General features: G+C 43.5%; 1 protein-coding gene across 5 annotated transcripts in view; it reads right to left on the bottom strand.

Annotated features, from left to right (window-relative positions):
* KIAA0319L (KIAA0319 like) overlaps nt 1-13,485 on the bottom strand; it is a 118,030-nt gene that overhangs the window by 26,275 nt on the left and 78,270 nt on the right. For 4 of the 5 annotated variants that reach the window (XM_033422159.2, XM_033422161.2, XM_033422158.2 and 1 more), the window contains 8 exons: nt 13,354-13,446; nt 11,159-11,291; nt 7,880-8,108; nt 5,908-6,031; nt 5,055-5,187; nt 3,155-3,303; nt 1,586-1,737; nt 1,080-1,218 (listed from right to left, as the gene is read on the bottom strand). In XM_033422159.2, coding sequence (XP_033278050.1) covers nt 1,080-1,218; nt 1,586-1,737; nt 3,155-3,303; nt 5,055-5,187; nt 5,908-6,031; nt 7,880-8,108; nt 11,159-11,291; nt 13,354-13,446 — 1,152 coding nt within the window. The remainder of the gene's footprint in view (nt 1-1,079; nt 1,219-1,585; nt 1,738-3,154; nt 3,304-5,054; nt 5,188-5,907; nt 6,032-7,879; nt 8,109-11,158; nt 11,292-13,353; nt 13,447-13,485) is intronic. The other variant, XM_033422160.2, reaches the window with a different exon arrangement.

Here is a 13,485-nt window from a genome sequence, read left to right as displayed (position 1 = left end):
AACAATCTTATGGGAATGCATCTGCCCTACAGTGTTGAAAACCATAAACACAAAGGAAATACAGGCAGCCAAGAAACAAGGATTTCCTTAAAACAACATCACAGCCGGACGATGTTTTTACAACTCTAGAACTCTAAGACCACTGTGCTTTACACTTTTGATTATGTCCTAAAGACTATTCTACACTTGCCAAGTTAAGAGTGACTATTCAGAATACCTATTCACATACTTGGATGCACCACTTGCCTGTCCTGATGTCTAATTTATATAATTAGTAGACTATCTGTGATCTGATTTTAAACACAGAAGAGACTTTATAGTGTCTTGGCTGTTGTCCTTCAGAGGTAGGACAAGGACTGGAAGACCTGCCAAGATCCCTTCCTGTCTAAGACATCTGTACATTAGCTTGGCCTAGATAATAAACAGTAGGTTTAAAGTTAATACCTTCTCATCAGTTGTTCAGGAATTTATAAAGCTCTACCTCACCCTGTACTCACTGCCTCCCTATTACCAAATTAGCCTTGATACAAAACAAAAACATGGTTCTATTTAAGAAAGAAATTTTATTTCTGCAAATCTTAAAAATGTAAAGGATGCCAGTTACTTTACCTTCCCTGGGGGTTGTCAGATAAAGCCTGAGGCTCAACTTACAAAAATAAATCATTTTCTGCAGCTGGGTGCTGATAAGACACCACGACTCAAGTTATTCCTGTGCTCAGATTCCCAAAGCACCCTGGGCCCTCTCTCATCAGTCACACGCAGAGGAGAAAGTGCTGGAGTAGGGGCCCAAAGGCCTGGCTCTGACACAACTGCTGTGTGAAGCTGAGCAAGCCCTGCCCTCTCTGAGTTTCTGTTTCTCCATCTGAGCTAAGTAGGGGGAGGTCCATATTTCTGCATGGGTAGGAGAGGTCTTGTTGGAACAGAAAGTCTCTAAGGAGTTCTTAGCTTGGGGGTTCTAGATTTTTTTAAAGCTGGATATGCCATCTGGCTCTGTCCATGCTGGGGGAAGGGTCTCAAGATCGAGGCCCTGCTAGGCTGATCCAGCAATTCCACCCCGACTCCTCAGTAAGTGAACTCACCAGGTTTCACCTCCACAGTGGTCCGGTCTGTGTCACTCTCACCCTTCGCATCAGTCACTTTCAGGTGAAATGCGTAGGTTCCCTCAACCAGGTTGGAAAGAAAGAGGACAGGGCGGTGGTCAGAGTGATTTAACACCTCCTGTGGGGTTGAACGACATGGCTATACGGCAGAACAAAACCACACTCCTTCCGTGGAGTCAGCTGTTGTGTCTGTCATAACGAAGTCCCCTCTGGGCTAGACGGCTTTGACTTGGGGCAGTTCCTGCTCTGTGATGGCACTACAGCCCACAGCAACCAGGATCAGGGAAAAGAATCACATTCTGTTCCACACTAGCTTGAGGGGTGACCCTAAGCAAGTCATCTGACCTCCCTGGATTTCAGAGCACAATCCAGGTTTGACATAAGAGACCGCTTGGTTAAAACAGGTACTGGAGTGTTTAGCCCAGTCTCCTCTCCTCACCGCACCACCATGACCTGTGTAGCTCTCCAGCCGCTGGCACACTCACCCCTGCAGCTGGGCTCCCCTCGTCTCGAGTCCAGAGGTAGCTGACTATTCCCTTGTCATCTGAGGACTTGGAGCCGTCCAGCTCTGCCGTGTCTGTGGGCAAGGTAATTACCACATTCCCAGTTATCTTGGCTATAGGTGGTTTGTTCATTTCTAAACAAAGAGAAACCATGGAAAAAAATGTAACATTCAGAAAAAGAAGAAATGCTTCTCGTGATGCTTGTAAGGAAATTAAACTTCAAAATTATCTTAAATGGAGAACTGTTTTAAGTGCTTATCCATGCCCATGCCAACAACTAACAGTGTAGAGCTAACGCCACCAGTGCCACAGGTCCTGAGGCTCCATTCCCACCCAGAGAAATGTTCCCCTGACACCAGTACAGTAGAGGGGACAAGTATAGTTTCCTCTTGCATTCTCATAGCAGCCTCCCGCAAAGGAATCCATTTCTCTGCTTGGGGAAATATGATGATTGGAAACGAAGGCCTAAAGTGGATTAAAGCCCTGAAGTTCAGGTTTCATCAGCTGATACCACAAATTATCTTCAAAATATGGCTGAAAATGTTATTCTCTGAACATCTTTCTTGACTTCTTCCTTAGCACTTTAATAGAGAAAAAGAAGAGAGACCCTTTTCTTATTCTGGGCCCCACCTGCAGCTTTGTTTACTCAGTGTGTGCTCTCTACTCACTGAGTTCAGTGTACTGTGTTTGGGGATCCCCTGCATATCTGATAGTTTTTCCTACCATCAGCTTATAGACCTCTCCTAAGACCATCACTGATCACTGTGCCTGCAAACCAGAGCAAGGCCAATCCACTTTTGCTCAAGTTGGCCTCAGCGTGCAGGCTCCTAGGATGAGCATGGGAAGCTCCAGTGCAGGGCAGTCATTCTAAGGTCTGACAGCAGGTGTCACTGTAGCTAGCAGAAGAGTCACAGAAACCCCAGCAGCAGAGGCAAAATAAAAATGCAGGGCTTCCCTGGTGGCGCAATGGTTAAGAATCCGCCTACCAATGCAGGGGACGTGGGTTCGAGCCCTGGTCCGAGAAGATCTCACATGCCACAGAGCAACTAAACCCGTGCGCCACAACTACTGAGCCTGTGCTCTAGAGCCTGCGACCCAAAACTACTGAGCCCGAGTGCCACAACTACTGAAGCCCGCGTGCCAAGAGCCTGTGCTCCGCAGCAAGAGAAGCCACAGCAGTGAGAAGCCCACGCACTGCAACGAAGAGTAGCCCCCGCTGGCCACAACTAGAGAAAGCCCGCACGCAGCAAGGAAGACCCATGGCAGCCAAAAATAAATTAATTTATTTATTTTTTAAAAAATACAAAGGAAAAAAACCTTAATTCTCTCCCTATTCAACTGAGAAGGAAGGGAGGGAAAGCAAGAAGTTAAAATTCACCTTAAAAGTCGCTCACTCAAAGGCTGTTGTAGAAAAGCAACTAAGAGCTACCCTAACCTCTAACTTCCTTCCCTACTTTGTCTCTAATCAGTTTCTGCAACCAAACAAGAGGTGATGCATTCTTCAGTTATCTGGCCCAGAGGCTGCTGCACCAACCCAAGGCAGTGAGGTACCTTCTTTGACAATGACATTCACAGAGCTCTGGCTTTGCAGGTTCCTCTCATCCTTGACGGTCAAGGTGAACACGTAGGTTCCCACTTGCAGCCCAGTCACAGTGGCGACACTGCTGTTAGCATTCTCAAGCTGTACCCCGTCAGGTCCCCTGGACAAAGAGAGAAACCAGAGGGTGGAATTGTACCTGTCTACTGCTCTCCTGTCCCCGCAGGAGCAGACAATTATTGCCTCAGCTAAGACATGAACTACTGTTTCTCACACCTTGAGAGGGCATGTTTAAAAATATTCCATTTGGACAGAGTGTCATTTGGCCCCAAAATACAGGCTACCTGCTGATCAGAAAATTCCATTCACCAGCTTTCAAACACATCTAGCCTTATCCTTTGTAAGAGCTTCTAGAACATTCAAACTCTTTGCTGCTCCAATAAAAGGAAGAAAGTGCTCTGAGCAGGTCTCTGATCAAAAGAATGATTTAAGAGTGATGTTTCTGAAAAGCATTTCTGGCCCAGTGGTTGGTTCAGTTCTTGCCAGAAAAGAAGCAAAATGCATTTCTTAGTCACATGCCAAACTCCCTCTTGCTGAAAAGTCAGGGAAAGGAAATGGGCCAAGGCTATAGAGGAACTCTCAGGGAAAAACCATCCTCTTCTTAGCAGTTCTACAGGCAAAACTCCCTCCAGCTCCTGGACAGGGGCCAGAGGAACCAAGATGCCCTGTATCTTTCCTTCTCCCCTGTGGCCTCACACTGCAGGTGAACGAGCTCTGAGCCAGCATGTAGGCACAACACTGCACATACACCAGACAGCCCTTCTGTTCAAGGGTCAAAATGCCTCAGAGCTTTCCTTAACACTGCAGGACAACCAGAGAAACCTGTAGACTCTCAGGTTTTGCTCTGTTTTGTTTTGCTGCTTAAATGTATAACCCTGACCCTAGCAGCCCCCCTTGAAACAGATTCTCCTCCAAGAAGCTATGCTAAGGATTATTTCTGCTGTAAACACTAATAAAACTCAACTAAAAGGTTTATCTGCTGTATCTTCAATAAACAGTTATAATTAAAACATGCTGGGTTGAGGAAAATTAGGTTCTCCAAAAGATAGAAACGAAAGCTAAGGAAAATCATTTCTAGAATCCAACTCACTAATCGTAAGTCAAGTGCTTTTACAAGTCAAATTACAGCCCCTGCCCACCCATCTCTAACATCCTAGTCAAAAACAAAAGCAAAGACAAAAAACCCAGTCTGTCCTATGGTTGCTACCTTTGGAAACTGGGAATGCTTTTAACTCTTCCTTGGGATTGCTTCCTGTGGGATCCTGCATATAATCTGAGTTCCATTTGTTATGGTTTAAAGGAGCTGAAAGAAACTGTGAGAACCAGGAATGGTTCGATTAGGTAATTCCAATTTAATTAGTATTATTTTGGTTATTGCCTTTGGCCTCTGGCTAACATAAATGGTATATGGTATCTACAAGGAAGCAATAACAGAGTAATGCTTTCATTTTGGAGATGAATTTTCAATTCCCCTTAAGAGCTGCTCTGTCCCATCCCCCCTGACAGCCTTACCCAGTTAATTTTGAGCAACAGTATTTTTCTGCTCCATTACCCCTTCCATCCTGCCTCTCAAGTGTAATTAAACTATGCATTTCAGCAAATGGATTGTACCTGTAAAAGCATCAGAACCACAAAGTACTACCTGGGGACAGCTAATGGTAAGCATTCTTTTTTTCCTTCTTACAAAAATTATATTTTTCTTAGAGTTGAAGTTTGGGATTGCAAACATTTCTTTCTCAGTAATCCCCCTTGGATAAGCTAATAAGAGAAAGTAAACTCTTAAAAGCAAATAAAACCTTGCTCTTCAAAGGTCTGGAGCCCTTGCATACATAAGGATTTTGTGTCAATACTCACTGTGTTTTTTCCCAGAGATATGAGATAATTTTCTGATCATCTGAGCTTTTGCTGCCGTCCAGGGTTGTGCTATCCATGGGAAGAGTCAGCTCTTTATCTGGACCTGCATCTGCCTGTGGAGGCTTGTTGTTTTCTAGAAGACAAGAGACTTGGGAGCTCAAAAGCAGGCAGTCCAGCTGGGAAAGGAGAGGAACCAATTGGGACATATGTTCTGGAAGCCTCAAGGACTCTGCCTCTCCACTCATAGAACTGTCAGATACTGTGTGAGGTAAGGGTATGGTCAGGGAGCTCGCATGAAGAATATAAGACTGAAACGTATAAAACAACTCTGAAAGAACATGGATTGAAGTATAATGCTATAGGAGTTCAAATGAGAGGGTCTGAAAGATAACGTAGGGCTTTCTTGAGGAAGTGGGCTTTAAGATGGCCCTTAAAGGACATGGTGGGAGGAGTTCCCTGGTGGTCTAGTGGTTAGGATTCGGTGCTTTCACTGCTGTGGCTCAGGTTCAATCCCTGGTCGGGGAAGTGAGATCCTGCAAGCCGCAGCCAAAAAAAAAAAAAAAAAAAAATAGGACATGGTAAGATCTGGGCTGGCAGAGACTCTATCTGCTAGCTCCCCTTGAAGGCACAATAACTCGCCAAGAGCAAGGGCACAAGCGAGGCTGTGAAATACTCCTTCTCTCTAGCTATGAAGAAAGCACTAGGGGAATGGACAAGAGCAGCTGCCAGGGGCTTGGTGGATTGGTAACTCCCACTTCCACCCTCATGGAGCTCAGAACCCAAGCCCTCTTCTCCCCCCAAGGGTCAAGGGACCAGCCAACAGAAGAGCCTGCACCACAAGGTTAGAACTTACCAGGCTGCACAATAACAGTCACTTGAGCGGTGGCCTGCTGTCCTATTGTGTCAGTCACTGTGAGTTGGTAAGTATAGTCTCCTTCTTGCATGGCAGAGAGCTGCAGGGTCGGTGTTCTAACACCCTGGATATATAAATACAGACAAGTGGACTCCCGGAATCACATCATACAAGAAGTCCTACTCTGGTCTAAATGATTTACCCAGTTTTCTAAACCTAGGTTGGTAGTGGGCCATTACCTCCCAATTCAACATAATTACTGAATGCTCAATCAGACACTGTGGGACATCTTGTTAAAAGTTTCACCCTTCAAGGAAATAACCCTCTGACACAGCAACAGTTTCAAATAAAGTCAGAGCTCTCACAAGGTAGACGAGTACAGGAAAATGTGCAGAGATAATCAAGATCCATTTCTATGACCCAAGCAGAAAGAAAACCATTAACATATAGTAAAATAACACAATTTACAAAACAATGTTCTTCCTACTGAAGCTACACAGCGTGACCCTAACAAAGCTGCCTCGATAAAACATGGCAGCAACGACTCAAGATGCTTTGTAATGCTGTGTGTGCCCTTACAGGTCTGTACAGATTCTGCAACAGTGGAGAAACCTAACCTAACACCTTGCAGACATTTTATTTGGCCTTAGGGTTCTTAAAAGTTGGAAAATTTCACATAGAAGTCTAGGTTTCTGTCTTGTCTTGAAAAGCTGGAGGACCTAGCAACACTGGGACGATACTCCAGCGTGTCAACAACCAGCCTGACTGGAGGGCTGCTGACCCCTTTGGTCAGGGCTTACGCCCTCTGGTTTGCCACAGTCCCCATCCAGTTTTCTTCATTTACTTACGTTACCTACCTGGTGACAGATCTAGTCTCTTCTTAAATATCTCCAGAGAGAAGATGCTCACCATCTAGTTAGGCAATCTCCTCCAATTTGTAATAGAGCTCACTAAGATTTGCACCCTTCAGCAGAAACTAACACATTTTAAAGCAACTATACTCCGATAAAAATTATGGAAATATCTTGCTGCAAGTAGAAAAAGGCCTATGGCCCATTAACCAACTGAAAACTCAGAGAAAACCTCTGTTTGCCTCTGCCAGCAGTAAATCCTAAACACAGAATTGAGAGTTGAGAGCCGTCTTGAGCTTTAACTACTGTTTCCAAATGTTGCTGCTGCATAAATCTGTCATTATGTCATCCAGCCAGCTCCGAGCATGTCACCCGCCGGTGGCCGGAGACCATGGGGGGCTCGATACAAGGTGTTTCTAACATAGCAAGGGTTTGTGGGTTTTGTTTGTTTTATTTGAGAAAAACGGAAAGGAAAATGCTGCAGCATCTGAAGCATTCAGATTGGACAACCTGCCTGAATTCTGACCAATGCTTCATTGTTAGCGTTTTGCACGGTTGTAATTTTTATGTCAAAAGAAGCCCAAACTTGCAATACTATTTTTAGCAGACAAAAAAATAAAGAACTAAATGTAAAATGTATAAATATTTTTGACTTGAACATTTGGATGGCACTGGGTGCAAGTAGACCATTCATCCTTTGGACGGAATGTTTGGGAAAAAAGGGACTTTTGAAAAGGAGACGGTTGCTGTAAAGAGTCCATGGAGGGGTTATGTAGTACTGTAACTCACGACTGTTAAAAATAAATCAATAAATTGTCCTGTGCTGTATAAAACAAAAAAAAATTTGCACCCTTGTAGCTTCTAAAGAATTTTACTCCCTGAAATTATCCTAGAGCAGCTACCAGTCTTTTCCTCTAATACTAAACATTTAAGATAAAGTTTTTGCTAATGTGTTAACTAAAGGCCCCTTAATCTTTCTAGATTTTTTAAAAAATTCAAATGTTCTATTCACTAATCTGACTTTGGTTATTAAGATGGAGAAATATAAGCCTTGGATGGGTGACCCAGTCCAGCAGCTCTAATTCCCTGGGCAAGAAAAGACAGAAACTATTCCCTCCTACCTGCATCTCCATCACTTTCCCTTTGCTGTTTGGGCTGAGTGACCACTCATAGCTGGTGATGCCGTGATCATCAGTGCTCTGATTCCCAAAGAGGGTGATGGAGTTTTGGGGCAGGGTGATCACTTGGTTGGGGCCTGCATTGGCCACAGGGGGGTAATCCACAGCCTTGTTCACTGTCAGGCTTGCAGTGGTAGAGTTGGTAGCTCCATCAGAGTCTACTACAGTCAAGCTATCAGGAAAGAGAGAGGAATGCAATCAGGGATGGTCTTAAAGAAAGAGGAATAAACATGGAAGAACTGAAAATCAAGGCTAAAAAATACCAATGTGGCAGGATTACCAATCGGTAACCAATTCTAACGCATTCTTTTTGGAAAGTTAGAATAATACTAGAAGCTAACACCGACTGAGGGTTTACTGTGTGCCAGGCACTGTTCTAAGCACTTTGTATCTCATTCAATCCTTACAACAGCTCTATAAAGTACTATCCCTATTTTACTCCTTATACATATGAGGCGACCGAGGCAAAAAGAGGTAAAGTAACTTGCCCAAGCTTGAAAGCTTGAAAACAGTGGAGTCAGGATCTAAATCTAGATAGTATATCTCCAGCACCATTTCACTCTGCTGCCTGCAAGTGTCTGTGGCTGGTACCTTTATAAGCATTATCTGATCTGGCCCTCACAACAATCATATAGAATAGGTATCATCAACCTCACTATTATAGAAGCCTTAGAGAGGTAAGAAACCTGCCCAGAGCTAAATAGTGAGCCAACATGCAAGCCCAGTTCTCTGACTCCAAAGCCCAGAACCAAGTCTTAAGAAGCAATAATCCCTGGCCACTATTCCTATGGGGTTCAAAGACACTACACTAAATAAAGCAAGCTCTGACTGCAGCAGGCTCTCCTCCCATCATCCTGTTTTGGCTGTGTACACAGCACAAGAATGGACTTCCTGGGCAGACAGCCTCTAGGATGGACCAGGGGGGCTAGCTCCAGTAAGATAGAAGACTGAGATGGAAATGAATTCTCCTACGCAAGCGTCCCACAGTTTGTGCCAGTGTGAAAGAGAATTTGCAAGAGAAAAAAAAAATGTTCATTTGTAAGAGGCAGGCTTCTACCTAAATGATGCCTTCCAGCTGAACAGCCTAAAGCTTCTCTTGCCACCTCAAAATGTGAGCATAAGCAAGCAAGGAGGTTTGGGCTGCTTCCATTTTGCTGACAGAAAGAGGAAAAGCATATAAAAGACATGTCGTTTGTTTAAATCTCACAACCAGCCACAGAAAGAGCCAGACATCTGTGGGGTTTTTAACCCACAATCTCACTTTTTACCTATGATCTTAAGGGGACTTCTGATATTACAGCTTTTAGAAAAAGAACACAAAAATATCAGACACACAGACATGTGCAAATCAGCAAACATCTGAAAAAGAAAAATCCACAGAAGTTTTCCTCTCTTTCCAGTTTCTCTGTTTTCAGTTTTTTTTTTTTTTAAAACATGTCTTATTTGTCTCCTATTTCAGAACAAAAGCAAGTTATAGACAGATGGCAAATGGCAGCTGCCCATTACGCTGACTTTCACCTCAGACAGTCCCTGGCTTGCACACAAAAGTTCTGGAACCAAACAGCAGCTGACCACAGGGCTGGGGAAAGAGGCTACTGGTGTGTAAAAGCAGGGGAGAGGAAAAGGTAAGTGCAATCAAACAGATTGGACCTTAATGCTAATCAAACCCAATCCCATCATTTCATGGACTGAGGCTTAGAAAAAAAGAACTGCACCCAATATCCCATTCACCCAAAACACTCTAGGTTAACATTGTGGTTAAAAGCTCAGACTCTGGAATCAGACAACCTGTGTGACCTTGGGCAAGTTACTTAACCTCTCTGTGACAATATTTCCTAATCTGTAAAATAAGAGCCATTATAATACCAGGTACAAGGGTTAAATGAGCTACTGCGTGCAAAGAGCTCAGAACAGTACTTAACACAGAAAATGTTCAAGAAGCAGTAGCTATTATTGTTACTATTTCAAAAAGGATGAACATCGCCCAGGCTAAATTCCATAAATGTTAAAATTCCTATATTAGAAATCCAAGGCGAAAACCAACTCACATTTCCATTTTAACTCAGTGAGAAGGCTCCTACCTTGTTGTAATAGCAGCTACCCTTCATTCACTTGAAGTCTTGAGTCAGTGAGAGTGCTGCTAAGTCAGAACTTGTATATTTATTTGTATGGTAGGTGCTGTGCTAGGACATTCCTTGCTGCGTCTCTGGTAGTGTCTAAAACGTGGTTAATCTCAGATCCAGTGGGGAAGACAGATACCCATGAACAAGCCGTTGCACCATGGCAGGCACCACACAGAGGCACTGAGTGCAACAGGGAAAGAGGAGGGACATACCCTCTCCTCTCTGGAGGGATCTCAGAGAGCCTCACAGAAAACTGAGGAGGTTCTTAAAGATAGGCGGAGTCCCAACAGATTGAGAAGGGCATTCAAGGAAGCATAAACAAAATACATATAGGCCAAGTCAAGGAGCAGAGTAGAATGAGTCCTGACTTGGGGATTAGAAAATCTGCATTTCAGCTCTAGCTGTGTGACCTCAGAGAAGTTAGTAAATACACCAAGCCTCATTTTTCTCAGATGTAAAATGAGGATGGTATAGTGTACATATGGTGTTTGCGTGACACTCACGTACGAGTGCTTCATAGCCTACAGTGAATAATGCAAATATAAGGAGGATTACTCTAGGGTCAGCCTCACACTCATTAATCACAGTCTAGTATATCAACACTAGTTCCCAAAAGAACTATCTTTGAATCAAATTCTCTGAAAAGCCCCAACAGAGAAAGATGCTACAAATCATATTCAAATAAACCACTAAGTCAAAATAAAGATTTTGATATATCCTAAGTTGAGGAAGCATTTCCCAAAGGGGAGAGATGAGAGTAGATTCCTTCTAGATTTTTCCTGAGAAAAGGCAAAGGAAGATGGGCCCTTTCACTTAATGACAGAAATTCTAAAAAAAGGTTTGGATATATGCCAAATAAGGCTCTGAGAAGGATTAGCTGTGTGGATCCTGATCTATTATGCAAGAACCTTTGCCCTAAAAAGTTATCACTATTGTGACCACAGTTACAACATGGCTCAAAGAACCAGTGGAACCAAAGGCTATATTATCAGCCAACTCTACAGGGAATTTGATATCTGTCAGAGTGACTCCTATAAGAATGTAAAACCCATAAGGGGAAAAAAATGGCCTATGGTAAACTTGAAGGATCCAAATTTACCTGAAAGTGTAGTTCCCAGGGACGAGCTTACTTAGTTTTAATATGGCCGTATCTTCAGAAATCTTCTCTTCTCTCAGAGGTCCCTTAAGTTCTTCCCAATGGTACTGGACGATCTTATCATCATCCGTGCTTTCTTGACCATAAAGAAATATCAGTTACAGCATGAGAGCACTGGGTCTTAGCACTTATCCAGTTTATACAAACCAGGGCAACTACCCAGAGATTTGAGGCTAGGAAAACTTCATGAAATTACAGACTATCTCCCCAGAGTGTTTCTTCCCTCGGATTATTGGGTCATTCTGCCTCTCTATGAATATTCCACTGTGTAGTTTTCCAAGGACTCCAACACAGGCAACCTCTGGTTAAAACGCTACTGTATTAAGTATATGTATAAAAAAAGGAGAATCAAAAGGTCTTAAACACATGAAAAGATATTCAACCTCACTTAAAAAAGAAATGCAAATTTAAATTACACTTGAGATAGCATTTTTTAACCTCTCAAATTGGTAAACACCAAAGTTTCACAACACATTATGTGGGTAAAAAGTGTGGGGAAAGAGGCCCCCTCATAAGTCATGGTGGAAGCATAAATTGATACAACCTCTATAAGGAGCAATTTGGGAAAATTTATCTTTGTCCCTGCAATTCCTCTTCTAAGAATTTAATCCTTCAGATCTACTTGCACTTGTGTTGTGTATCTGTAGGACATTTAACATTTGTGTTAAATGTGATGCTTACAAGATTATTCACGATAATGTTATTTGTAATAGCAAGTCAAAAATAATCTAAATGGTCATCAATAGAGGTTGAAAACAAGTACATATTCATACAATGAAATCATATATTCATATCATGGAAGGTTATGTAATCATTAAAGGAAAAAAAGAATGAAGAAGTATTGCATGTATTAATTCAGAAAAATTCTCCAACATATAGAAACAAGCACTGTATGTAACAGTGCACGTAATGTGTTGTCATAAGGACTGTATATGTATTTTCTTAAATACGCATCAAATATCTCTGGAAAGATACATAAGATAATACCATTGGTTGCCTGGAGGAAAACTGGATAGTTGGGAGACCGGGAGGGTAGTGATTCTTTTCACTGTGTACCTTTACATATTATTCAACTTTGATCGAATCAAAAATATAAAATAAAATGGTACGAAGTGAACCCTTTCTGCCATTCTCACAAGTGTTTCTTCCTATTCTGCCTCTTCCTCTTGGCCTGCTACTCTTCTGTCCTCCTCTTCTGGCCAGAATCACCTACATGAAAGGTTTAACCCGCTAGAGATCCCTCTGCTAAAGCAGCAGCTGCCTCTGCCACAAGCCCCTGTTGTGCCAAGACACTCAGGGGTGACAGGGCCTTAACGGGCCTCCAGAGAGACCAAGCCAATGCTGGAGGGCGACAGGCCCGAAACCTCTTGCACACACAGAGCCAAGGCCCAGAAATCGTCTCATGTCACCCATCAGGTGACACTCCTCTGAAGGGTGACATGTTAACAATGGGCCCAGGCAGGGGTGTGTGCTCCATTCTGTGAGTCTCTCCAGGAGAAGGCTAACGAGAATCTTGCTAGGCAGTGATAGCTGAGTGAGAGCTCTTTGTCAAGACTCTCAGTTACTTATCTTGTCATGATAGGAAGGAGCTTTGTTTCCATAGCTAAGGATGGCAACTCCAGGCAAGCGAATTTGAAAACCAGCAAGTTTCAACTAAAATAATGCTAAACACATGAACAATCCTACTTTCTTACCATATCAGAGCAGAACTATCACTGCAGACAGGCCACACGGGGATTTTCTTCTTTTTTTTTTTTTTTTTGCGGTACGCGGGCCTGTCACTGCTGTGGCCTCTCCCGTTGCGGAGCACAGGCTCCGGACGCGCAGGCTCAGTGGCCATAGTTCGTGGGCCTAGCCGCTCTGCGGCATGTGGGATCTTCCCAGACAGGGGCACGAACCCGTGTCCCCTGCATCGGCAGGCGGACACTCAACCACTGCGCCACCAGGGAAGCCCCACATGGGGATTTGAAACAGGGCCTGTCTGGTTTTTACTTCCTAATCAATTGCTTCAGATGGTTGGTCTTCCCCTAACACGGCCAAGAGGACTGGCCTAAACAGTATGCAGACATAGTTGGCCCCAAACCTTCTACCAGTACACAGTGAAGGCTCTTAAACATCATGCCTAGACAAGTACTCACGGCTGCCATCAATGACTGTAGAAGTGGTTGGCAGAGAGATCTCCTGGAACTGTGGTGACACAATGGCAACAGGAGGCCGATTCTTACGGGGCTCTGCAAGAACATGACCCACAAGAAATTGGAAGAGGGTCT

This window comes from Orcinus orca, chromosome 1, assembly GCF_937001465.1.
Source record: "Orcinus orca chromosome 1, mOrcOrc1.1, whole genome shotgun sequence".
NCBI lineage: Eukaryota > Metazoa > Chordata > Mammalia > Artiodactyla > Delphinidae > Orcinus > Orcinus orca.
The sequence above is the reverse complement of the archived record's forward strand: the minus strand, read 5'-3'. Positions and strand labels throughout refer to the sequence as shown.